This window comes from Thamnophis elegans, chromosome 17 (assembly GCF_009769535.1).
Source record: "Thamnophis elegans isolate rThaEle1 chromosome 17, rThaEle1.pri, whole genome shotgun sequence".
Lineage (NCBI taxonomy): Eukaryota > Metazoa > Chordata > Lepidosauria > Squamata > Colubridae > Thamnophis > Thamnophis elegans.
Genome location: NC_045557.1, coordinates 1,285,116 through 1,307,812, shown reverse-complemented (window position 1 = coordinate 1,307,812; position 22,697 = coordinate 1,285,116). Strand labels below are relative to the sequence as shown.

Sequence of the window (22,697 nt, the reverse complement as noted above, 5' to 3'; positions counted from 1 at the left end):
TTTACACCCCACCTTTTTTGTGTGTGTGTGGGGGGGGGGCTTGTCCATGAACCGGGTCTCCGCCTGACTCACACTCTTCCAGCCCCATGGAAACCTTGAAAGCAGCTTCCGTTGCTGGTTGCTTGGCCCAGCAAAGATTTGTGTCAAAATGTATATCCTTTTTTTTATTTACAAAACACCATTTATTTGTTTTTATTTGGTCGCTTCCCAGCCGTCTCCCCGGCTGATTCGGTCTTTCTCAGGTTTTAAGAGCGGCTGTTTAGGCAACACGAAGGTGTTCCCCGGGTTGCCAAACAACTTCATTCCTGCCTTGCTGAGGCTTGGAGGCCTGGAAGCAGGAAACCCAGTAGCATATCTGGAGGGTTTGGGGGTCCCAGTGGAGGGGGGGAAGGAGGAAGCGGGGCCTTGAGACCCTTTCATGTGGCCCCCTCAACACTCTTGGCCCTCTGGGCGGAAGGAAGAGGCCGTTAGTCAAACAGACCGAAACTCAACCCAGAAACAAGGCGAGGGGGAAACGCCTGGAGTCCCATCTCTCTCTCTCTCTCTCTCTCTCTCTCTCTCTCTCTCTCACACACACACACACACACACACACACACACACACACACGTTGCTTTGCACAGCTTTAGAATCTCAGAGCAAAACATTTCAGCAAACTTCTAAAACAACCTTCGACTGACCACTGGAAAAAGCCTCCTTCAACCTTCTTTATCCCTGTCCTTTTAGGGGGCTGGGGGAGGGTGTTGGTGCTTCTAGGGCCTCTTCTTGGGGTCTGCCCCACAGCTGGGATGTCCTGCAGCCCCCCCCCCCAATTGGGCGAGATCAGGGTGGGCTGCTTGTGCCAAAGGCAGCCTCTGCCTTGTGTCTGGTTCCTTTATGGGGGTGGGTGGGCTGCCAATTCTGTCCCCTCAGCCGCCCACGAATTGCTCAGCCTTCCAAAGACGAACTCGTGGCCTCCTACACCCCCCCCCACACACCCAGAGATGCGCCCAGGCAGGCAAGCGGCCAAACCTTCCCCCCCCCCCTTGCAGGAGACGTGGCTGTCTGTTTGCATTAGCTGCCCTGCTGTTTACAGCAAACGGGCTCCGGGGAGACTCGCGGCCCTTTACGAGGGTTTCGAGAGAGGGAGAGAGAAGGAGAGGCGGGGGTGGGGAACGCAGCGGGCGGGGGGAGCTGAATCCGAGAGACGCAGCCGCTTTCGAGGAGCAGGATCGGGCTGCGCGCCTCGCCCTTCTCTTTTGCGCGTTTGGGTCGCCTCTGGCGGGAGTGGGGAGTGGGTGCGCCTGCGCCCCTTGGCTGAGAAGTTGAAGCAAGAACCGACCCCAGCGCCCCCTTCGCCCGCCCACTGTGCACGTGTATAAGCACCTGGCGCCTTCCCACGACCCGTGGCCGCCCTGGTCCTTCCGCCGGGCAGCCGCCGGGGGGAGGGACGGGGGACGCACCTTTCTGGCAGTTGCTGGAGGTCCAGCACCGGTACTCCAAGGCTCCGGCCAGGCCGGCGGGGGTCTGCACGCAGGGCTCCTCCCCGCCCAGGATGCCCGGGCAGACGTCGGCGCACTCCTCGGCCGGCTTGTTGTGCAGGATGATGTTGTGCTCGAGCGCCGCCGCCGGCTGCAGCAGCGCCCAGTCGATGGTGGAGATGTGGCAGAGCTCCTGGTTGCGCTCGATCCTGACGGAGCCGTTGAGCACGTTGGTCAGGCTGCGCAGGCCGATGTCGCGCAGGTGCGGCATCTCGAAGATGACCAGGGCGTAGCTGAAGAAGAGGCTGGCCCCGCGGATGACGGCCAGGCCGGGGAAGAGGTCGCGCAGGCTCTCCAGCCCGTAGACGCGGAAGAGCAGCAGGTACTCGGTGATGAGCACCAGGCGCGGGAAGGCCAGCGCGCGGAAGTCCTCGCCCCCCGCCGTGAACATCAGCAGGATCTGCAGGCTGCCCTCGATGACGGAGCAGTTCTCCAGGCGGCGCAGCTGCGCGGGATCCACGCGGATGTCCATGCTCTCGCAGACTGTGGGGCGAAGGGGGGGGGAGTTAGGGGAGCCTTCCCTCCCTCTTGAAATGGAGAATTCTGAAAGATTGGGTGCCAACCTCAGTTGCCACCTGTGCCCAGCCGTCCTGGGGCAAAAACGCAGGCCAGAGATTGTGGGGTGGGTGGCCCTGTGTGGTTTAGGATGAGGAGCAGTGAAATGCCCTCCCCACTCGGACTTCCTGAGATAAAGGAGCGAGTGCCTTTGGGCATGTGCGGAGTGCTCCATCCCTCCAGAGGGATGTGTTTCCCTGCAGGTGCTCCCTTGCAGCCAAGGGGGGGTCTTTGCCCACCCTGGTCTGTGCCAACGGCCTCACTGCTTGCAAGGGGCCTCTTGTCCTTGACCTCTCCCCAACAATATGTGGCCGAGTGCCCGGAGAGAGAGGGCTGCCATCTGGCCCCTGCCTTGGAGCTGAGCGCCCCCCCCCCATCTTGCACAGGCCCCCTGCCCATGTCTGATGCTGCAGTGCCCCCACCAGCATCCTCTAAGCCTGGTGCCGTCTGGAGGTCCAGCTGGCACAGCAGCTCCTTTCTGGCAGCTGGATTCCAGTGGGGTGGGAGGGGGGGGGGCTTTAGACATCCTCAGCTCTGGAGAGGCAACTCAGAGGGTCCACTGTATTAACAGCCCCCCCCCCCCCGTCCACATCCCTTCCTTCTCGTCCATTTCTGCTTTTATCAAGCAGCACTCATGATTGCTGCCCAGGTCGAGGCCAGGGAGCACAAGAGAAGGGTACCAGCTCAACCGGAAAGGAGCCGGTGCCCAACCAACATCCCTGCCCCCACCTCTGCCCATGGGCCCCTTGCCCCCCCCCTCCCTGGGAAGCACCTTCTGCACAGAGAGGGAGAGAGAAAGAGAGGGAAGGGCTGGTCCAGATGCTGTTTAAACAGGTGCTACGCTCTGTTCCCTGTTTGCTGAGGCTCTGAGGAAGAGGAGGAGGGGGAGACCCCACAGGTGGCGGGGTTGACATCATGGCAGGCAACTTCCTGGCACTGCCTGGCCATCCTCCTTGGGGAGCCCAAAGCGTATCTCTCCCCTTGAAGGAAAACCAGCGGCAGGTAGGAAATCACCGCCAGAATTGGTGGCCTTTCCCCCAGGCCTTCCTCCGCGGAGCCCAGAGCGGAAGGCCGCCAGCCAGGGGAACCAGCCTGTCCTTAACCAGCCGGCCGGCGGATCCTACAAGGCCCAGGAAGTGCAAAGCAACCCCAGCCAAAGTCACGGCACGTAGTCGGGATGCAGCCATGAAGCCTCTGGTGGGCTTGGCTGAGGCTGTTCCTTGGCCCCAAGATGCCTCTCCCTTCTGGGCCGGAGGTGGGAAAACCCGAAGGAGGGGAGGGGGCTGGTAGCGCCGCTTCCTGGCTGGAAAACATTCCAAAAAACCGATCAATGTCTGCCGTGAGGTAGAGACAGAGAAGTAGAGGAGACAGGACTGAATTTGGCCCAACTTCCCTCTTGGCCCTTTCCGTCCTGTGGCTGGTCTTGGCGGCGGCGGGGGGGTGTTGTCCTCTACTGGTGCTCCTTTCCTCCCCCCCCCTTTTCTCTTTGGGGGCAAGAAGGAGGCACAACCCCCACCCCAAAGCTTCACTCCATTCCCTGCCTTAAAAAAAAAACAAAAAACCAGCCTTTCCTCTTAAAAAGGAAGAAATTGGCAGGAAGTCTCTGAATTGGCAGATGCTGCTAATTAATGGATTGTTAATTGATGAAATGCCCAGTGAGGTGCCCATCGGCTTTGCTGAAAAGCCCTCCCCCCCCCTCTGCCAGTTTCAGAATGTGGGCGCCCCCCCCCAACCTCCTGGCTGCCATCCCAATTCCATCTAGGAGCCTCAATAGAGTTTAATTTGGGGGGGTGGGTGGTGTTGAGCCAGTGCTTAGAGAAATCCCTCCTACCTTGGGGCTTGTGGGGGGGGGAAGGTGGCTGAAGTGGCTCCCTGAGTGGGGGTTGCTTTGTTTTGGTTCTGCCTGTTTGACAACACCTGAAAGTGTCTTTGGTGCCTATAAATCCCCAAGAGGACAGGAAGGGGTGTGTGTTTGTGTGTGTGTGTCCGTCCAGGATGGACTTAGGACTCTCACAGGTGGGATGGGGTCTCCAGGTCTGATCCATCCCTGGCACTTCCTCTCCTGCCTCTCCAGAGGGAATGAAATTGCACCCCGATTTCCTTTCCCTGCCCCCTTCCATAACCCACCAAGACCATGCATCTCCCCCCCCATCACTCTGCCCCCTTGATCCCCTTTCAGAGAGGGAGGGGAGGCTGCAGGTGGGCCAGGGCCTCTGTGCTGGGGTCTGCCTTCTGCCACCCTGCAGACACCCCCCCCCCCGAGCAAAAACGAGATTGCTGGCTCCTGCTCCAAGCCCCCCCCCCACTCAAAGAAGAATTTCTCCTTCCCCCCAGGACAGATTTCTTCTCCCTTGGTGAAGAAACCACCTTCCAGGGTCACCTCTGAGTGGAGGGGCTGCTGGAACCCCTTGCTCTGAGAGCCCACTTGGGGGGGGGAAGCAGAACGGCTCTTCCTTTGCAGAGTTTGATACCCCCCCCTTCAGATGCCAACTGCAAAGGACTCATCCAGTCCTCTCTTCTAGCGTGATCAGCAGAGGAGCCAAACGCTGACCCTCAGCCAGGGAATAACTTTCAACCGAGGTTTGCAAGGGGGCTACTTGGTAGAGGCAAATGGGGGGAGGGGGCTGCTTCCCCCCCCTGTATTACAACCCCCAATTCTCTCAGGGGAGCCCAGATGCCATTATCTCCAAGGGAATCTTTTCCTTCAGGAGCTGCCCAGAGCCGAATTTCTCCCACACAGACAGACAAACATTTGAAGGGCTTCCCTCTGAGAAGAGCCACTAGCCAAGCTCACCATCATGGCTAGTTTTGGCTTCGGATGCCCTCTCAAATCCCGGCACCCAGGGGATGGAGCCACCCGTGGATGCCCCCTGTAGGCTGACCCAGCCCGGCTCCATTGAGCTCTGCTTCCCCCCAGCCACCCTGCCCTGTGCCAAGACATGCCCCCAGGGCACCACAGATGGGGAGGGCAGCAGAGTCCGGTGCCTTTGTGCCTGGCCGGAGGCTGACCTCACTCAACCCAGAAGGGGACTTACTTTCCGAAGAGGCTGGTGCAGGGCCAAGCCCCAGCAGGCAGAGGAAGAGCAGGGGCCCCCAGGTGGGCCAGAGGGGGGCACCGGGGACTCCCCTTCTCCCCTTCTTCTCCATGGTCCATAAACGTCCCGGCATGCCCGGGAAAGCGAGTTGCAGCTGGCAGGGCAGCCCGCAGTGCTTCGGGTGGTTGTCAGGACCAGGCTGGTTTCTCAGCTGGCAGCAGCCCAGGACTGCCGCTCGGTGCCAGTTGGGCACAAGGGAGTGGAGCAGCACCCTGCTGTCTGTGGGGCGCAGGGAGGCAGGAGGCCCTTGTCCCCGACCACAAGCATCCTCTGGCACGGTCACACCGCAGCGAAAGGGCTGGGAAAATGGAGGCCTGGCCAGTCCAGAGCCCCAGGTGTGGCAGGCAGCTGGGTGGGGCCGGGCCTCCTTCCTCCCTCGTGCACGCCCCCCCCCCCCCAGCCCTGCCTGGATGCCTTCCAAGGGCTGTTTTGACCTGTCGCCTTCAAAATATTTAGCCTGACAACTCCAGCGAGATGGGCTGAGACCCTCCAGGGCTGCCTTGTGTTTGGTCAATAAGGAGGGGGAGCCACAGGCACTTCCCCTCACCCCCTCCAGGGGAGGAATTTGGAGAGAGGGGGGGGCAATGTGCTTGAGGAACACAGAGAAAGGGAGCACACCCCTGGCTTCCCACTCCAAGGTGACCCCTCCCTCGTCGCCAGAGAGGCAAGGCACCCAAGGCCTTCCAGCTCAGCAGGGGGAACCTTGGGGTGAAAAAAAGAGGGGGGCTCAGGACAGAGGCCGGGGGAGAGCTGGGAGGAATCCTTTCTCCTGAATCAGGGCCAAAACTCAGCAGGTTCTGGAGAGACGGTAGCGGAAATTTTGAGTAGTTCGGAGAACCAGCAAATGCCACCTCTGGCTGGGGAATGGAGGGAGGGAATGGAGATTTTGCAGAATCCTTCCCCTGCCATGCCCACCAAGCCACGCCCACAAAACCTGTAGTAAAATAAAAATTGAATTTCACCACTGCTCTGGATATGAGTGTTCTGGCACTCAGCTGGTGAGGCTTCCTTTCTCGGCTGAGCCAGTGGAGGCCTGGATCCTGCCCGGTGGGTCAGCTGCGGAAGGCAATTGGCACTTTCCCCCAGAGAGGGAAGTTGGCACAAGAGCTCTCAGCACTGGGGGTGGGTACCCCCTGGTGGCCAACATTGGCCCTGCAGCCAGCTGGAATTGTGTATGTTGGAGGGAGGAGGAGGAGGAGGAAGAGACCTTTTGGGGGGGATTTCTTGACTCCTGGCCAGCCTCTTGTCCTCTCTCTGCCTCTCCTTGAATCAATCGCACTCAACCCCCCCCCCCCATCGCTGTGACCATTTTGCAATTTGAATTCAAACCAGTGAAACAGAAAAAGAACAAAATGCATCTCCTTCTCATGGTGCTTTTTCCCTTTTGACAAATATGTATTTTATTATAAAAAAAAAAGTTACAACCAGCCAAGCACTTTCTCGTGGCTGTTCTTGGTCAGATGTTTGAGGACTGTTCTCCAAAGGAGGCAGGGGGAGCCCGGGGCCGGGGTGGGGAGCAGCAAGGGGCCCCTCCCAGTTGCATTAGAAGGGCCTTTCCCACAGCCACAGAAACCCGAGTCAAGCAGAGCAGAGACTCCCGGGACTCCCATCTGAAAAGGGAGCCTCCGTTCCTCTTGGGGGCCCCCAGGGAGGCTGTCCGAGGCAGCCATGCTGGGGGGCGTGTGGGGCCAAAATGCAGAAGAGGAGGGGCTCAGGTGATCACCCAGGCGGAATATGGAAGGACTCCCCCCCCACTGCGCTGAACAGCCGGAGCCCCCCTTTCTGGCCATCCAGAAGAGCCAAGCGCTGCCTCCTTCTGGGGGTCTCCCCGGTGACAGGAGAGGACGCTCTCATGCTGGCCTCTGAGCAGAAGGACGGAGGGTGGAACTCAGGAGCAGATGCTTCGACGCCTGCGGAGTAAGACCCCCGGGCTGCTGGGCTGGTCCTCCTGGTCACTCTCGCAGTCCCGCTGCAGCATGGAGCGAGGGGGGCGAGAAGGTCAGGGGGGCAGGCAGCCCTCCCCCACCCCACCCCCAAGGCAGCCAAGGGGCTCCTTTGCACCCACCAGGGCCGTCACCTCCTCGTCCGGCTTCTGCTGCTGGCACAGGAGCTGCAGCCGGCAGAAACGGTTGCAGGCCGAGACCATGTTGTAGGAGAGCTGCGGAGGGAGGAGAGAGGATGAGGCTGGGACTACGCTGCCCATCAGGCAGGCTGCCCCGCAGGGGGCCACGTTGGCTCCTCTGTTGCTGAGCCTGGGGTGGGTGGATGGATGGATGGATCTCACCTTCCACTTCCGGCGGGCGTTGAATTTGCGGAAGTTTTTCATGTTGATGGAAGAACGGCTCCGGTTCACGGCCTGCTTCCGGGTGAGGGGCTGGAGGGGCAGAAGGAGAAAAATTGGGAGGAAGGGAGGGAGAGAGGAAGGAAGGAAGGAAGGAAAGAAAGAAAGGAGAGAGAGAGGCTTACCTTGATCCAGGGATGAAGGAGACATTCAGCTGCTGTCATTCGGTCCCTAAGACACAGATCAAAACCCATTTTCCTCCTCCCGTGCAGGACTCCTTGGGGGCAGAAGGGAGCCAGGGGAGGAGAAGAGACCCCATTTGAGGGAGCGGCCATCCTGCCAATATGGGCTACTCCCCCCCTTTCCTTTGGGGGGGGGCTTACTTTCTGCTCAAGGAAGGCCATTCTCCATCCTCTGGGCACTCTTTCCCCCCTCTTCTCCGGACGGGGCATTCGTGGGCAGGGCCTGGGGTCAGGGGTCGGCAGCCCCTGGGCCGGGGGTTACCTGGGCTCCTTCAGCAGGAGTTTCTGGATGAAGTCCTTGGCCATCTCGGAGGTTTGGCTGAAATACCTGGCCTCGAACTCGTAATTCCCGGAGACCACGTTACAGAGGGTCTCCTCATCCTTCTCCCCCTGGAATGGGGACGTGCCGCTAAGCCTGGGGAGGGGGGGAGGATTTGGGGGAGCATCAGAGCCCACCACGCCGGACCACAGATCGACCCCCAACCTGCTCCAGAGAGAAGGAGGGGGGCGGCCATGGAGGGATTGGTTCCAAAGGAAGGCAGGAAGTTTGGGGGAATCTGAGCCATTTCATCCATTTCCTTCCTTCCCTCGGAGGCCCTGGCTGTGCTCTCCCTGCCCCCAAAGTCAACCCCACCTCCCTGAGAGTCTGCTGAGAGCCCCCCACCCCACCCCCACCAAGAAAAAGACCTTCAAGTACTTACAAGATGTAGGTAATCACTCCAATGCTCCTAGGAGTAAGAAAGGGCAGAGCTGGAGGCACAGTGGGGATTCTCCCTGGATCGGGGTCATTTCTGTCCCCAGGGAGGAGGGGCGGAAGAAAGCCCCCCCCCCGTCCCTCCCTCCTTTACAGGAAAGGGGTGAGCTCACGGGCTTTCCTCTCTGCAGCTGCGACAGAAACTGCCTGCAACCACTTCCTGGCTCTCCTTTCCTCACAGGGCTTATCCAAGGCCTGCAGGATGCCACCAAGACACACACAGAGACACACACACACCATTGTCATCATCGTCCCCGTCCCCCCCCCCCGCATGGCTGCCCCTTACCACATGTCTGTGGCTGTGCTCAGGGCCTCGTAGTTGATCACTTCAGGAGCTGGGGAGGGGAAAAATGGAGGGGAGGAAGTAGGAAGACCACATTTGGCTCCCTCGGCCCAGAGCCGCTTCGTCACTTCTCCAAACAAGGGCCCGGCTTTTAAGGAAGGTGGGACTTGGGGAGCACCCAGCCGGCCGTCCCTCGGCCTCCCTCTTCCCGGAGCCAAAAGCCGTACCAATGTACTGGGGGGTCCCGCAGAGGCTTTTGAAGGCCACCCCTTCCTGCAGCTTCTGCGCCAGCCCAAAATCGATGATCTTGATCTTGGCTTTGGGGACACCCTTCTCCAGCAGCATAATGTTCTCCGGCTGTGGGAGAGACGGGAGACGGATGGAAGCTCCTGCCCAAGAAGGCTCCGGCCGGGGGGCAGCCCAGAAGCCCCCCCCCAGGGGGGGTGTACCTTAAGGTCAAAGTGAGCGATGTGGAGGCCGTGCATGTAGGCCAGGCCAAGCAGGATCTGCTGCAGGAACTCGATGGCTTCGTCCTCGGACAGCAGCTCCTTCTCCGCAATGAAGTCGAAGAGTTCGCCTCCCAGGATGCTGTGGAGGAGCGAGGGGTGAGGGGCTCCTGAAGCCCCCCCTCAGGAGCTTCAGGCCCCTGGGGGAAAGCGGGGCCTTTGGGGGGGGAGAAGGAGGAGGAGCTTCCCCCGGGAGGCACTCACAGCTCCAGGATCAGCACCATCTCGGCCTGGTTGGCGAAGACGTCATAGAGGCGCATAATGTTGGGGTGCTGCAGCTGCTGCAGGATGCGGACCTCGCGCTCCACCTGCTCGCGCTCCAGGCCCAGCCGGCTGCCTTTGCGCTTCCGCACCTTGACGGATTTGGCCGCGTAGAAAACTCCGGTGCTCCGTTCCTGGCAACGCCGGACCACCCCGAAGTGCCCGCTGCAAGGGGGAGGAGGGGGCCGAAAGGGCGGAGGGCGGGAAGTCAGGCGCTCCACAGAGGCGCCCCTCCTCTTCTGTCCCAGGAGGCCTTCATGGGTCACAGGAGCCCCTCCGCCTGCTTGCCTCCCCCTTCCTAGCGGAGCAGCGGAGAGAGGGGGAGGCAGAGCTGGTGTCTCCGGTCTCCATGCCCTGCAGGGCTCACCTGCCCAGCGTCTCCAGCAGTTGGTAAAGCTCCTCCACGCTGCAGTGGCGGAAGGGATCCGCTTGGGTGGCGCTGGTCCTCGCCTCGGTGCCCAGGAAAACCTCATCATCTTCCAGGCTGCATGGGGGCTCCTGAAGCGGCAGGAAAGGGGGGGGAGCCGAGTGGCAAAGATGCCCACTTGGAGGAGTGCTCCGTGCCCTGCAGGCTACCATTTGGGCTGGTTGGCAAGAGGGGAACGGCTGGGGTGCCAGGTTGGCCCCTGTGGGCAGAGGGTTTCCAGGAAGAGACAAGAGGAGTGACTGACACCGGGGGGGGGGGGGACCTGTGAGCACATTCCTTTCCTCCCCCTCCCCCCAATTTCAGTCCCTCCAACCATTCTAGACGCAGTTCACAAAATCTGCTTTTGAATCCTTGTGAGGAAGGGGGTCCCAGGCCCTTTCTGATGGGGGTGGGGCTCCCATTTCTCCCACTCTGTCCCAGGAACCTTGGCCAGTCTGTAGGCAGAGAGGCAGCAGTGCGGGGGGGGGGGGGGCGGGGAGAGAGGCAGGGCCCTGGTTCCCCCCTCACCTGGATCCCTGCAGCCCCCGGATGGCCCGGGCAGGCTTCGGTTCCATCTCTCGCCATCAGCTGCAGAGAGAAGAAGGGAGAGGGTCGCCCTTAGCGAGCAACGCGGCCCCCTCCGCTGTATCCAAATGGGCGGAGAGTTTGCAGTCTAACGCATCCCGCGTCACGTCAGGCTGCCGGCCTGATCCAGAAGCGGGAAGAGGAAGACACCTGAAAGGAGGGGAGGCCCTCCTGGGAGCCAAGAGGGTCTTCCGCACCCCGCTCCCAGCCCTAGCTCCGCCCAGCGGGACGCCAACCCCGGGGAGGAGGAGGGCTGCCCCCCCCCCCACTCTGGCTCGCGCGGAGGATCTTCCAAGCCAGGGGGCGCCTGCCCAGCTCCCGGCACAGAGCCGCCCGCCCTGCACCCCTCACCCTCCGCGGCTGCCCAGCCCCTCCGAGAGGGACCCTCCGGCCAGCGGCTGCGACGGCTCCCCCGGTCCTCCCGCCGAGGGCGGGCAATCGCTCGCTCTGCTTCCTGGTGCGCGAAGCCTCGCCCGCCCGCGGGAGGGCAAGGGAGCTGCGCGGCGCACCTGTCCAAACGATCCAGCCGGCCTTCCCCGGGATCCGGGCGGGGGTCTCCGGCGCCCCGAAGGGAACCCGCCACCTGCCTATCGGCGGAGGCCTGGAAGGAGCGGGGCCCCCACTGACCCGGAGCCTCGATGCCCAGCCGCCTCGCCCGGGCTCCCTCGCCCCCAGCCAGCTCTCCGCCTGCGGGAACGCTCGTCCAGCCCCGGCCACGCGGAAGCCTCCCGAGTCTCCCGGTCAGTTCGCAGTTAGGAACGGCGGCCCGGAGGAGGGACGGCCGCGCCCTGCGCCGACCACTAACGCCTCCTGCGTGCCTGAACGTCTCCGCAGCCTCGGCAGCGGCTTCCCCTTCGCGCCTCGCTCCCCTCGCCTCCAGGGGCCGTCGTCAGCCACGCGATGCTGGGAGGGGAGGCTCAGTTCGCTCCACAAGTGCCAGTTGCCCGGGGGCCGCTTGTGATCCTGAAGGGGGGGGGACTGCTCTCCGACTGCGCGCCCCCCAGACCCCGACCGCCCCTCCCCGGTGTCCCAGCTTCACCTCAAGCGCCCGTGGACGTCGGCGGGGCCGTCAGGCAAGCGGGGCAGCGCGGCAGCTCCGGTCCTGGCGTCAGGCCCGCAACCCTTGGCCGAGGCGGGGCAGAGGGCCAGGGACCGGGAGGGCGAGGAGGCTGACGGAGTGTGGGAACGGTCCGGTAGAAGGAGGGGGAAGCCCCACCTTACGGCCTGAGAAAGAGCCGGGCAGTCGAGGAGTCTCGTGTGGGCTACCAGCCGATGAGGCGCCTGGGGACGATGACCTCGAGAGCGTCGCAGCGGGACAGAGCGGGGAGGGGGGACGGTCTCCAAAGACAGGCGCCCTCCAGGACGGAGGGAGCCCCGCCCCCCTCCCCGGCCAGGCTGCATTCCTTTCCAAAGGGGACGGGGGCTGCCTGGTCCCCCTGAAATCTGCCCCTTTGCCCCGCCTGAGAATAACTGGACGTCCAGGCTGCGGCCCAGGAGGACGGAGGCCCCATGAAAGGCGAGGGAAGAGGGGGAGCTTCAATTGACAAATGTGTTGCAATTCCAGGATTCTTGGTCCCCTTCCAACCCTTTAATGCAGGCCAGGAATTTGGTAAAGAAGGGGGATTTTGGCTCACGGGCAAAGCGGGCGCGGCTCAGGCCTGGCTCCGCGCTGAGGCTTGGGGAAGGGGGCGCTCAGCAGCCTCCCCGGCTCCACTCCCGCATAGGAGCATCTGGTGTTTGTGTGGTGGGATCCTTTCCCAGCACAGCCCACCGGCTCAGGGTACAAAACGCCCGTCGGGGAAGGGAAAGAAATCTGGCAGCATTTTCCCCCGCTTGAGTCATATCTCAACCCTGGAAGGAGGCTGGGAGGAAGGCAGAGATCCCACCCGATTGAGGAGGGAGGGGGCGGGCCTGCCATGCGCTACCTGGACAGGTGGATTTTACATCCTCCCTCCCGTGTCCTGGCGCAGAAGAAACGGGCCCAATTTCCCGGGACCTGCGACGGTTGTTTTTTAAACTCAACAGCTGTCTTCGGTTCCTCCTTTGACTCGGCCTGCCTCTTCCCCTCCGCCGCCCCGAGAATCGAGAGCCCGCACCCGGGTGCCCAGCACGCCTGAACGCATCCCGTCCCTTCAGCACCCACCTCCCCTCGCCAGCAGCTTTAGGTGCGCTGCGCCCTCGAAGAAAGCGCCCGCCCGGGGTACCTACGGCTCAAGCACTGGAAGGAGCGCGATCCGGAGCGCCCGCCGCCGCTTCCTCGCCGAAGTGCGCTCGAAGCCGCCCCCGCGCCGGGACAGCGGCCGCCCACCCCCCACCCCCCCGCAGGCCGGCTCAGCCCCTTTGCGCTGCCTGCCAGACCCTCCTGGAGGAGGAGCGGCGCGGCGGGGGGCGTCCCAGGGGCTTCGGGAAGCCAGTTCTCCGCGGGGCGACAGGCAGCGGCGCTGCGGGGGTCGCGAGACCGGCCCAGCCAGCGCCAAGCCTTTGCCACCGGCCTTTTTCCCAGCCCGGCTCTGCAACCAGAATCCTTGAGCCTCTTCAGCTGCCTGCGAGACCCTCCCTGGGGAATGCTGATCCCGACCTCCCCAGCTCAGCCTCTCTCTCCTTGGCTGGGGAAGGGCTTCGGACCCAGAGGCCTGTGGGAGAGCTGGAAGCAGGAAAGAATTGGGCCATTTATGGGCTTAAAGCCCTGTTTTGTCCACAAGTGGTCCTCCGGCCGGGCAGGATGAGACCTGTCCCCCCCCCCAAGAGCAAGAGTCCTGGGGGGCACATGCAGCCCACAGAGGAGGGAGGCAGGGAGGAGCCCCCAATGGGTCGCTGTAGCCAAAGGGGCCTGTCCTTTCCCTTAGCCCCCTGGCTGGCCTACTGGGGAGGGGGAGAACACAAGAGCCACCCTCCCCACAACAGAACAGCCCCCCCCTTTCTCAGAAAGTGTCCTTGGACTGCACTCCTCCCCACCCTCTCTTGCCACCTCAGCCTCCGAGGCCCCATTCTTAATTTAATTTTTATTCCCCTGCAATCTCCCCCCTGGCAAATTCAAAAAGGGGGGGAAAAAACAAATCAATTTACTGAATGAGTTTTATTTTCAAATATTCAAAATAGGGACAGGGAGCTTTCCTAAGTACTAAAGTCTCCAGGGAAATAAACCAAGATCTTCTTTTTTAGAAAAAAAAACCCTAAATACAGATACTCTGCAGCGGAAAAAAAGGAGGTCCGTCTGCTGGACTGGAAACGGCTACGATCCGAACAGGGAGTGGACAAAGAGAGACCACCAAAAGCAGAAGGGGGGGGGTAATAGAGTTGGCTTGGGGGTGCCCAGGCTCAATGAGGGCGGGGGAGGGGGGAGTGGCACAGGAGACACCATCGTCCTGCCCCCACCACCACCACCCCTCCGGTTGACTCTGGGCATTAGATGAGGCCCGTTCAGTGGGAAGCTGCTCCCCTTTCAAGGGCTGTCTAAGGAAAACAAGGGATGGAAAAATATTCGGAAGAGGTGGGGGGGGGTCTTCTGAACAGCCACAGACTGGTCAAGAGGGCACACCTGGGGGGTGGGGGGTTTGAGGAAAGGGAGAGACAGAAACTCCGATCTCTGAAATTGGAGCAATGGGCCTCTGAGGACAAACTGAAACCAGGAAAAGTGGGTGGGTGGGTGGCAGAGTGTTTGCTAATTCTTCAAAACAAGACCTTGCTGTGGGCAGCAACAGGACCCAGGATATGCTAAGGGGAGGGGGTGACACACAGTCCAGCCCCCTGCCCTCCAGCCAGTCTCAGGGGTGGGGGTGGGCAGCCCTCCCCAGTCCAGATAGGGCTCCCTCCTCCTGCCTTGGCGGTGACTTTGAAGAAAAACTGCTGGAGGGAAATCCAGGGGCTGAGAGCCCCCCCCCCCCCCCAACTCAAGCAGAAGCAGACCCTTGCTCTTTTGGGGGGGGGGGGCTTGTGGCAAGGCGCCTGGCTGCACGGCCTCCTGTGGTGGCTTCCTTGGCAGGCCAGTGGGCCTTGCTGCCTGGCAGAACAGGATCCCGCGTCGTCGGCCATCCTGCTCCGGACGCTGCATGGCCGAGGGGCCGGGAAGGGGCTAAAACCCATACTTGGCCTGGGTCTGACGCCTGCTGAGCTTGTTCTCTGCCCAGCTGTTCTTCAGCTCCAGCTCACGCTCTTTCGCCTGCAGGGAGAGATTGGGGGGGGTGTTTCAGCAAACCCCCCAGCAAGACACAGGGGAAGGGGGCTGGGGGGCCGGCTGAACCCCCCCCAAACAAAGGCCTCACCTGGTGGATCAGGTAGGTGATCTGGTGCTTCCTTCGCTGCTGCCCCGTGGGCTGCTCCCCCTTTTTCTGGAGGGAAATGAAGGGAAAGTCAGGGGCCCGAGGAGACCCCGCCCCACCCCTGCTTCTCAACGCCCCCCCCCACCCGACGGACCTTGCTGAAGGACTTCATGCCCTGCTCCTCCGTCAGGGACTTGGTGAGCCACTGCTGGACTCCGCTCAGCTGGTCGTCGCCCCGGATCTCCACGAAGCTGATCTCTTCCCTCCCGCGGTTGCGCTTCCCTTGCAGGCGCTTGAACTGAGCGGGGCGGGAAAGGGACACGGGGGTCGGGGAAGGGTCTCTGCCGCCGCCGGGCGCCCAAGGCAGCCCGGCCCCCTCCCCCAGCCAGGCTCCGGGCGTCCGGGGCGGGGAAGCGGACCCTCGGGGCGCGAGAGGCGAGGCTCACCGCTTCGTCGTCCATGAAGGAGGCGGGGGCGGCGTCCGCGCTGCCCTCGGGGGGCGGCCCCAATCCCGGCTCGTTCTCCGGGTAGTAGCCCCCGCCGTAGTAGCCCTGCGGGGAGAGAGCGCTCAGATCGGTGCCAGGGACCTTCCCGCCAGTGCCCCCCACCCACTCCCGCCCCGAAAAGCCCCGCGGGACCCTCACCGCGTAGGGGGCTCCGTATTCCGGGGCGGGCGCGGGGGGCCAGCCGGGCGGGGCGGGCCGGGCGCCGGGGGGCGTCTTGAACTCCAGCGGGGCGTCAGCGCCGTCCTGGCCGTCGGGCTCGGTGCCGGGCGGGAGGTCGTCGGGGAAGGCGACGGGGGGCGCGGGGGCGGCGGGCGGGCCGGGGGCCGGCGGGGGCCTGGGGAAGAAGGGCTGCGGGGGCTCCGCCTCGCCCTCCTGGGCCACCTGACGGGCCACCTGCCGGGCCGCGCTCTTGGCCGCCGCCTTGATGGCCGACGGGGAGGGCGGCGCGGCGGGATCGGCGCGGCGGGGCTGCGGGGCTCCGCGGCGGGGCTGCGGGAGAAGCGCCGAGAGACCCCCGAGCCGCGAGGGCTTTTTGGGCGCCGGTTCCTCCTCCTCCTCCTCCTCCTCCGAGTCGGACTGCGGGAGAGACAGAGAGGCGGTCAGGCGGGCGGCGGGGCGGGCGGAGCGCTCGGGCCCCGGACCCCGCTCACCTTCTCCGGCAGCCGCGGCGCCGGGATCCGAACCGGCGGCCGCTTGGGGGCCGGGCTTGGGCGCGCCGGCGGCAGGACGGAGAGGAGCCCCCGCGGGCCCCCGGGCGCCTTTTCGCCCTCCTCCTCCTCCTCCTCTTCTTCCTCCTCCTCCTCCTCCCGCTCCTCCTCGCTGCTGGCGTAGGCCACTAAGGACATGGCGGCGGCGGCGGCGGCGGCGGCGTCTACGCGAGTCCCAGGCTTCGTCGGGCGCTAGGCCGCGGCTCCCCTCATGGCAACGGTCCCCGCCGGAAGACGACCGAGCGCCCTGCCGCCTCCCCCGCGCTCGGCCCCGGGCGGCGGAGAAGCCCTGGAAGCAGCAAAGGGCCCCGCACCCGCCGGTCGCCTTCCTCCGCGCTCCAGCCAAGGGGGGGAAGTGGACTACCGCTCCCATAAGGCCCCGCGCGGGAAGCCGCGATTGGCTCGTCCGCGCGGGGGCCGCCGGGAAGCCGAGGACGGGCGGGAGGTTCCCGCGAGGAGCGCCTCTGCTCCCGTCGGCCCTTGCGCGGCTGATGGGGGGGGGCGCCCGCCGAGTGGGGGGGGGGTCTCCCTCCAGGGCGCCCCAGCGAGGGGTCGTTTCCTGCCCCCCCCCCGGCCTGTTGCAAGTCCCCCCCCAAGTCCCCTCCGGGCAGAGCATGTCAGTCGCCCCCAAGAGACCCCCGCTCGATCCCCCAAGAGACCCCCGCCTCCTCTCTGCCCGGTGGGGGGAGGGTCCGGCGGGGGGCGGCCACAGTAGCCAAGCAGACCCCGCCCCGCCCATGGGGGGGTCTCAGCTGCCCTCCCCGGAGCAGCCCCCCCGGGACCCCCGCAGGAGGACCGCCCTCGAGGACCCCCGGGGGGGGGGCTGGGCGGAGGGAGGGAGGGAGGGAGGGAGGGGCTGGGCGGGGGTCCCTGCTTGGACCCTCCCACCGCCCCAGCGCCGCCCCCGCCTCGCCTCTCGCGCTGCTCCTCCGGCCTCGCCAGGCGCCTCCGCCCGCTGCAGCCAGGCCGGCAGGGAGGGAAGCAGGCAGGGTGGGCGGCGAGAGCGGACAGAGCAGCGGCGGCTCCTTCCCAGCGCAGCGCCCGCAGGAGGAGGAGGAGGAGGCGGCGAGGGAGGAGGAGGCGAGGCGGGCCGGAGGCGCCTGTTGCAGGAGAGCCGCGGCGATCGCTCGGCCAGGGCGGCCTCGGCGGGGGCGCCGCTCCGGCCTCTCCGCCCGCGCCATGTCCCGCTCCGGCCGGCCGCGCGACTACAAGAGCGGCGACCTGGTCTTCGCCAAGATGAAAGGCTACCCGCACTGGCCCGCCCGGGTAAGCGCCGCCCGACGCCGCCGCCGCCGCCAGCCAGGCCGCGGGGCCGCCCGCCATGGCTCCGCTCCTTGGCCGCCGCCGAGCCCCCTTGCCCCGCAGACGGGCGGGCGGGCGGGCGGATCGGCCAAGAGAGCGGGCAGGTGGCCGGGTGGGAAGCCCCCCGCGGAGCCGGCCCCGGTGGCAGGCAGGCGGGCCCCGGGAGGGCGGGGGCGACGTCGGCCTTTTGTGCAGCTGCAGCCCCCTCCCCTCCCCGGATGGCCCTGGGGGAGGGGGGGCTCTGCCTTTGCAGAGACGGGGCGGGGGGCTCGTGTGGCGGGAAGGAGAGCGGGGCGAGGGGAGCTCCGGGGGTCTCCGGGGCGGCCGAGGAGGCGCGTGGCGGAGGGAGAAGGGGAGGGAAAGGCCGCCTCCGGGCCCTTTCCTCGGCTTCCCTCGCCGCCTTCATCCCTCCTTCCCTCCGCGGCAGCTGCGTCGCTGCCCTTCGCCGCCCAAAGTGGCGGTTTCCTGGGGAGACGCGCTGCCTCTGCGGCTTTTTGCTTCGGACCCTTCGCAGCCTGTTTTGCAACCCTGAGGACTAGAAACGTGGCTCTTTCCCAATCCTTTTTTCCCACCAACGCTGCGGTTGATGAAGCCGCCGAGCAAATATAACAAAGTCGCCTGGATACAAAGTCGCCCTCGGTCCAGTTATCCAAGGACGCCCAGGCGGTGGCCCCCCCGGGGGGGGGAGAGAGCCCCGTGCCAAGACAGGCAGGCGGCCTTTCCTGCAAGGGAGGAGGGGGGGGGGGCTAAGGGGGGGGAGGGGGCGCCCTGGGATCCCACCTAACAAAGGTGAATGCCGGGGGGGGGGGGGATAGCGGGCCTTTGCCCTGGAAGAGCTGCAGGGGGGAATTCTGGGAGTTGAAGTCCCGGCTGCCAGGGGAGGTTGAGAAATCCTGGCTCAACCGTCCTGGAAACCACAGGGATGAATCACCGGCAGCTTTTCCTGAGTGGGCCCAGCTGTGTCCACTGGCACCTGGAGGGCTCCCCCCACCCGCCAGCCAAGGGGAGGGAGGGGGCACTGTGGCTTTTTTTAGGGGCCCAATTCTCTCCATGGGGGGGGCATCCCTGGAGCCCTCCGCCTGCTGGGAGGGAGGGAGGGAGGGGAGGGGTCTCCCTGGGGAAAGAGCCTGAAGTCCAGCTGGGCTTCCTTTCGGGGAGGGGGAGAGCCCAGAGAGAGGCTGGCTGCGCCTGGCCCTTCCCCAGAACACAAAGGAGCACCAGGGAGGGAGGGGGGCTTTCTCCCAGGGGGGCCCTGCTGGCCACCTGCCCTGCAGCTCCCATGGGGTTTAGATGGGCCCTTCCTCCAGCCGCCTGGGGGGCTTGGGCAAGGTTTCTCTGCCCTCCCCAGAGCTTTCCCATCCCTGCAACCTGCTGGGCCTTTTAATTCCCAAAATGCTTAATCCTGGTGAGGGGGGGGCATCGGTTTCACCCCTCCCCTAATTGGTAGCTTGTTTTCAACCCCGAAAAGCCAAGACCTGGGAAGTTGGGGGGGGGGGGGAGTCCATCTTCCAAAGCCAGGGGGGGGGGTCTTTGGCCTTCTCTGCATCCAGCAGTTGCACCCCTGGGTGGGGCCCTCAGAAAGAGCGGGAGGGAGGCTGGGGGCTGCTTGTGCAAACGCAGGACGGGGGGGGGGGGTCCGAGTGCCTGTTGCTCCATTCTGTTCCCCCTGGCATTGGGGCACATGGGGATCTCGCCCTCCTTCCCTGCTTGGCATGTCCTTTTCTTGAGGGTGGGGGGGGGCTGTTCAAAGTCTGCTGGTGTGCCTGGAGAATTGTGAGCCGAGGGCTGGGTGGGGGGGCATGCCCCTTCTCCTGAGGCCATAATGGGGGCCTTTGTTCCCGCTGTGCATCAGCCACCAGAGCTGCAGAAGCATGTGGGCAAAAGGAGGAACCCACAGAGGTGGGGGGGGGGGACACAGAGTGGAGGTGTTGCCCTGAAGGCCTTTTGAGCAGGAAGAGCCCGGAATCTCCCCCGCCCTGAGCTGGGAGGGGCCCCTGCCAGCCGCAAAGAGACCTTATCTTGGGTAACCATGAATAAAAGTTATACAACTTTCAGAGAGAGGGGGGGGGGAATAGGCTGGAGGTGATCACGATTCTCCAGAAACTCAGGCAGGGGAGCAGCCGTGTCCTCAGGGGAGGGGGAGATGCCCAAATGCTCTTGGCAGGCAGTGTCCCTCCCCTCGAAAGGGTTGCCCCCCCCCTCCTTTGAAGCAGGGCAGCCCCCTCCCTGGCCCAGCCCGTTTTTTGCTGCTGGAGGGGGCCTGGCCTGACTGGCTGGGCAAGGAAACCCGAGTCCCGGAGGGGGTGGGGTGGGCAGGGGTGGGCCTCCTTGCAGGAAGAGGGGGGGGTCACCTGATCCGTTTTGCATATTTACAGTGTTGGGCCAGGTGGCTGCTTGGCCAAAGTCTGCGGCTGGCTTTGCTTTGGGGGGGGCAGGGGGGGGAAAGCCTGCTTGGGTTGGGCACGTGCTGGAGCTGGCGGGCATCCAGCGTGCAAAGGTAGACTGCCTTTGTCCCTGGGAGCTCTGCCTTGCTCTGCGACTGGATTGAGGCTTCAAGGACCGGGCAGGAAATGAAACGCCAGGGCTGCCAAACACAAGCCCCCTCTCCTTTTGGGGGGTAGAGCCTCATGTGTGTGTGTGTTGTCATTCCCCCCCCCCCCCCATGGCATCTCCTGACTCTGTGTGTGTGTGTGTGAGAGAGAAGAGTTTGGGTCCCTGAGGTCTTGGGGGGGTGTCCATATTTCCCTGATTGGCACCTTCTGAGTGTGGGAAGCCAGAAGTTGGGAATTAATTCACTGGGATGTGCTTGGTGGAGCAATTTGGGGGGTGGGAGGGGGGTGTTTCTTTACCCAATGGCCAGTGCTGCAACTTGGTCATTTCTGGTTGCTCTGGAGGCATCTCCCCCCCCTGCAAGCCCCCTCCCCCCAAGGGCCTTTCAGACAGGGAGGGGCCCTTTCACCCCCCCCCCCACTCCTCCGGCCTCTCTTCTGCTGCTGCTGCTCCTTGAGCAGACTGGCCAGGAGGGCCTTGTGGAGGGGGGGCTCCAGCCCCCTCCGTCCCCCCTGGCTGCTCCTCCCCACGGCCCTTCCCCATTCCTTCCGGTGGCGGCTGCTGTGAAACCAGCTGAGTTTGCTCTGCCCCTGGGCGTCTAGACAGAGGCTTAGGGAGGGCTGGGGAGGTGCCAGGCCGTGCCCCAGTGCTGGTCCAGGGCCCCCAGCCAAGAGGACACTCAACACCCCCCCTCTTTCCCCCCTCCCCCCAACAGATTGATGAGATGCCGGAATCAGCTGTGAAATCCACTTCCAACAAATACCAAGTTTTTTTCTTTGGGACTCATGAAACGTGAGTAACGCCAGGAGCCCGGCTGGGTCAGGTCTCGCTGCACCCCAGGAAGCGCCCACAGGAAACCCTCCCCCCCCCACTCCCCCACTGATGGGGGGGGCACCCTCCCTTCCTCAGCTTTGCAAGGCAGACTCCCTGGAGGGGCACCTCCGTCTCCCAACCTCCAGGAAATGGGCCCTCCCCGCTTTTCAGATGCCCCTTTGATGCCAGCCGTCTGACAACCCCCCCCTTCCCAACACCCCCCCCCCCCCCCCGCAGGGCCTTCCTGGGTGCCAAGGACCTCTTTCCCTACGAGGAGTGCAAGGCGAAGTTTGGCAAGGCCAGCAAGCGGAAAGGATTCAGCGAAGGCCTCTGGGAGATCGAGAACAACCCCACCATCAAGGCCTCGGGGTACCAGGTGGGTGCGGCTCCTGCTCTGCTTGGGCCCTGGGCTGGCTCAGCTGTGGGCCCCCCTGTTGTAATATAATTCCTTGTGTAGGCGTAGCGGTCACCCATGGCCCAGTTCATAATGGGGCATGCAGAGCCACGCTGAACCACACAGGAGAAAACAAACTCCTAAAACTCCATAACATCCTGATAGTTCATAACATAACATCCTGAGATGTGCCCCCCCCCCATGGCTCTGTGCAGCCCAGAAGCAGCCCCTGGGCGGGGGGGGGGGGAAGCAAGGACCCTTCAGCACCAACGAGGCTGATGAAGAGGGGAGTCCCCACGTCCCCTGGGGAAACTGAGGCCCCCTGCAGCCCGCTGGCCCTTCTCCGGGCAGCTTCCCCTGACAGCAGCTTCCTTTGGCAGCCGGCGCAGAAGAAGCGCCCCCTGGAGGCAGGGAAGGCCAAGGGGAAACTGGAGGCTGGCCGGAAGGGCAGCCCGGAAGGCAGCAGCCCTGAAGAGGAGGAGGAGGAGGAGGAAGAAGAGGAGGGCGATCTGGTGATTGACGAGCAGGTCAGGGAGAAGAACCAGAAGGCGGCCCACAAGAGGAGGCCCCCGGAGGCCCCGCAGGTAAGGCGGCTGCCGGCCTGGGCGGGAGGGTCGCCCGGAGACTCCCACCGGGGTCCCCGCTGAGAGTGGCCTGTCCCCCTTGCAGGAGCCCTCCGCCAAGCGCATGAAAGACGGGGAGGACCAGGCGGAGGCGGCTGGGGAGAAGCCGGGCCGGGAGGACGCGGCCCAGGAAGCCCGGGGTCAGAAGCCGGCTCTGCTAAAGCCGGGGGCCGAGGGGAAGAACGGCGGAGGTGGCAGCCCCCCCATCGACGTGCTCGGAGGAGAGGAGAAAAAGGAGAAGGCTGCCCAAGGGGAAGAGGAGGAGGAGGAGGAAGAAGAGGAGGAGGAGGAGGAGGAAAGCAGAGATCACGAGAAGAGGTAGGCACGTTGGAGATAGGGGAGCTGGGTGGAGCCTCCATGGCTCAGCAGAGCGTATCTGGGATATCACCTGCTGGGGGAGGTGGCGGAATCGCTGGTCGCCTACGCAGGACTCCGGTTTCCATCCTGTCCTTCTTCTCCTCCTGCTGCAGCCCGTAGGCGGCCCTCTGCTCTCCGGCCCCGTCCGGCCTCTGGGTTTCCCTGGTGCTACCAACCAGATTGCATCGTCCTCCCCTTCCTACGCCCGGCGCAGGCGGGAAGGGAGCGGATCCGGCATTTCCACCCCAGGAACAGGAAACGGTCTCTGCCCAGCCCGCTTGCCTTCCTCCCGGCCGGCCCTTTCGCCGACTCTACGCTTTGAGCTACTCCTAATTTCTAGAGGGAATAATATACCGATCGGTCACTTTGGAATAAACGCAGCTGGATGCCTTTTTAAAAAAAAACACACCACGCCGTGCCTTGTCGTTTCCTCTTTGGGCAGCAGGCCCCCCCCCCACAGCTGCCCCCACCGGGGGAGGGGGTCAGGGGCTCCTGTGAAGGAGGAGGGGTTGCAAGGCCTTTTTTTCCGCCGGTTTGAGTCTCTTCAGGGTCCCTTGGGCCATTGCAACTGGTTGATGGGGGAAGAGGACCCCCAAAAGAGAGGGAGTAAAAGATTTACCTGTGGGGTGGGGGCTTCCTCGGAGGAAAAGGCAGCCTGCCCCCCCCCGGCTTGCCTTGTTCCCACCATCTGCACAAAGGT

At 64.1% G+C, this 22,697-nt stretch overlaps 4 protein-coding genes across 12 annotated transcripts; 1 reads left to right on the top strand and 3 right to left on the bottom strand.

Moving 5' to 3' along the window:
* Positions 1-429: 429 nt before the first annotated feature.
* On the bottom strand, positions 430-1,990 carry INSRR (insulin receptor related receptor). Its single transcript, XM_032234254.1, has 2 exons — positions 1,441-1,990; positions 430-446 (listed from the first exon to the last, which is right to left on the bottom strand). The coding sequence occupies exons 1-2, from the start codon at positions 1,988-1,990 to the stop codon at positions 430-432; spliced, it is 567 nt and encodes a 188-aa protein (XP_032090145.1).
* Positions 1,991-6,539: 4,549 nt separating this feature from the next.
* LOC116519770 (death-associated protein kinase 2-like) lies at positions 6,540-13,056 on the bottom strand. 8 transcript variants are annotated; one of them, XM_032233797.1, is made up of 13 exons: positions 12,695-13,056; positions 10,430-10,489; positions 9,863-9,993; positions 9,439-9,660; positions 9,178-9,316; positions 8,956-9,085; positions 8,732-8,780; positions 8,393-8,419; positions 7,954-8,106; positions 7,635-7,680; positions 7,453-7,542; positions 7,246-7,326; positions 6,540-7,137 (listed from the first exon to the last, which is right to left on the bottom strand). In XM_032233797.1, the coding sequence occupies exons 2-13, from the start codon at positions 10,484-10,486 to the stop codon at positions 7,057-7,059; spliced, it is 1,206 nt and encodes a 401-aa protein (XP_032089688.1). In that variant the 5' UTR covers positions 10,487-10,489; positions 12,695-13,056; the 3' UTR covers positions 6,540-7,056. The 8 variants fall into 8 exon arrangements, with proteins under 8 accessions (XP_032089688.1, XP_032089678.1, XP_032089685.1 ...); XM_032233787.1 differs by having other exon boundaries at positions 7,234-7,326; positions 12,695-13,048; XM_032233794.1 differs by having other exon boundaries at positions 7,234-7,326; positions 12,691-12,787.
* Positions 11,106-22,403, top strand: HDGF (heparin binding growth factor). 2 transcript variants are annotated; one of them, XM_032233799.1, is made up of 6 exons: positions 11,106-11,226; positions 20,526-20,602; positions 20,861-20,999; positions 21,398-21,601; positions 21,687-21,958; positions 22,111-22,403. In XM_032233799.1, exons 1-6 carry the CDS (start codon positions 11,125-11,127, stop codon positions 22,115-22,117), a joined length of 801 nt encoding a protein of 266 aa, XP_032089690.1. In that variant the 5' UTR covers positions 11,106-11,124; the 3' UTR covers positions 22,118-22,403. The 2 variants fall into 2 exon arrangements, with proteins under 2 accessions (XP_032089690.1, XP_032089692.1); XM_032233801.1 differs by lacking the exon at positions 11,106-11,226 and adding an exon at positions 16,848-17,224.
* Positions 13,544-16,736, bottom strand: PRCC (proline rich mitotic checkpoint control factor). The gene is made up of 6 exons (XM_032233798.1): positions 15,902-16,736; positions 15,390-15,827; positions 15,192-15,296; positions 14,900-15,043; positions 14,749-14,814; positions 13,544-14,645 (listed from the first exon to the last, which is right to left on the bottom strand). The coding sequence occupies exons 1-6, from the start codon at positions 16,094-16,096 to the stop codon at positions 14,559-14,561; spliced, it is 1,035 nt and encodes a 344-aa protein (XP_032089689.1). The 5' UTR covers positions 16,097-16,736; the 3' UTR covers positions 13,544-14,558.
* Positions 22,404-22,697: the final 294 nt, after the last annotated feature.

Bases quoted from the DNA above. Each gene is read 5' to 3' on its own strand.
- INSRR (XM_032234254.1), bottom strand. From the start codon at position 1,990: ATGGACATCCGCGTGGATCCCGCGCAGCTGCGCCGCCTGGAGAACTGC.
- LOC116519770 (XM_032233787.1), bottom strand. From the start codon at position 10,486: ATGGCGAGAGATGGAACCGAAGCCTGCCCGGGCCATCCGGGGGCTGCA. The intron at 8,781-8,955 runs GTACGGCTTTTG...TCCCCTCCCCAG, and splicing joins CGGGACCCCCCAGTACATTG to CTCCTGAAGTGATCAACTAC. The intron at 7,327-7,452 runs GTGAGATCCATC...CTCCCTCCGCAG, and splicing joins ACGCCCGCCGGAAGTGGAAG to CTCTCCTACAACATGGTCTC.
- HDGF (XM_032233799.1), top strand. From the start codon at position 11,125: ATGCCCAGCCGCCTCGCCCGGGCTCCCTCGCCCCCAGCCAGCTCTCCG. The intron at 11,227-20,525 runs GTCAGTTCGCAG...TCCCCCCAACAG, and splicing joins GAAGCCTCCCGAGTCTCCCG to ATTGATGAGATGCCGGAATC. The intron at 20,603-20,860 runs GTGAGTAACGCC...CCCCCCCCGCAG, and splicing joins TTCTTTGGGACTCATGAAAC to GGCCTTCCTGGGTGCCAAGG.
- PRCC (XM_032233798.1), bottom strand. From the start codon at position 16,096: ATGTCCTTAGTGGCCTACGCCAGCAGCGAGGAGGAGCGGGAGGAGGAG. The intron at 15,828-15,901 runs GTGAGCGGGGTC...TCTCTCCCGCAG, and splicing joins CGCCGCGGCTGCCGGAGAAG to TCCGACTCGGAGGAGGAGGA. The intron at 14,646-14,748 runs GTGAGGCCTTTG...CTCTCCCTGCAG, and splicing joins TCACCTACCTGATCCACCAG to GCGAAAGAGCGTGAGCTGGA.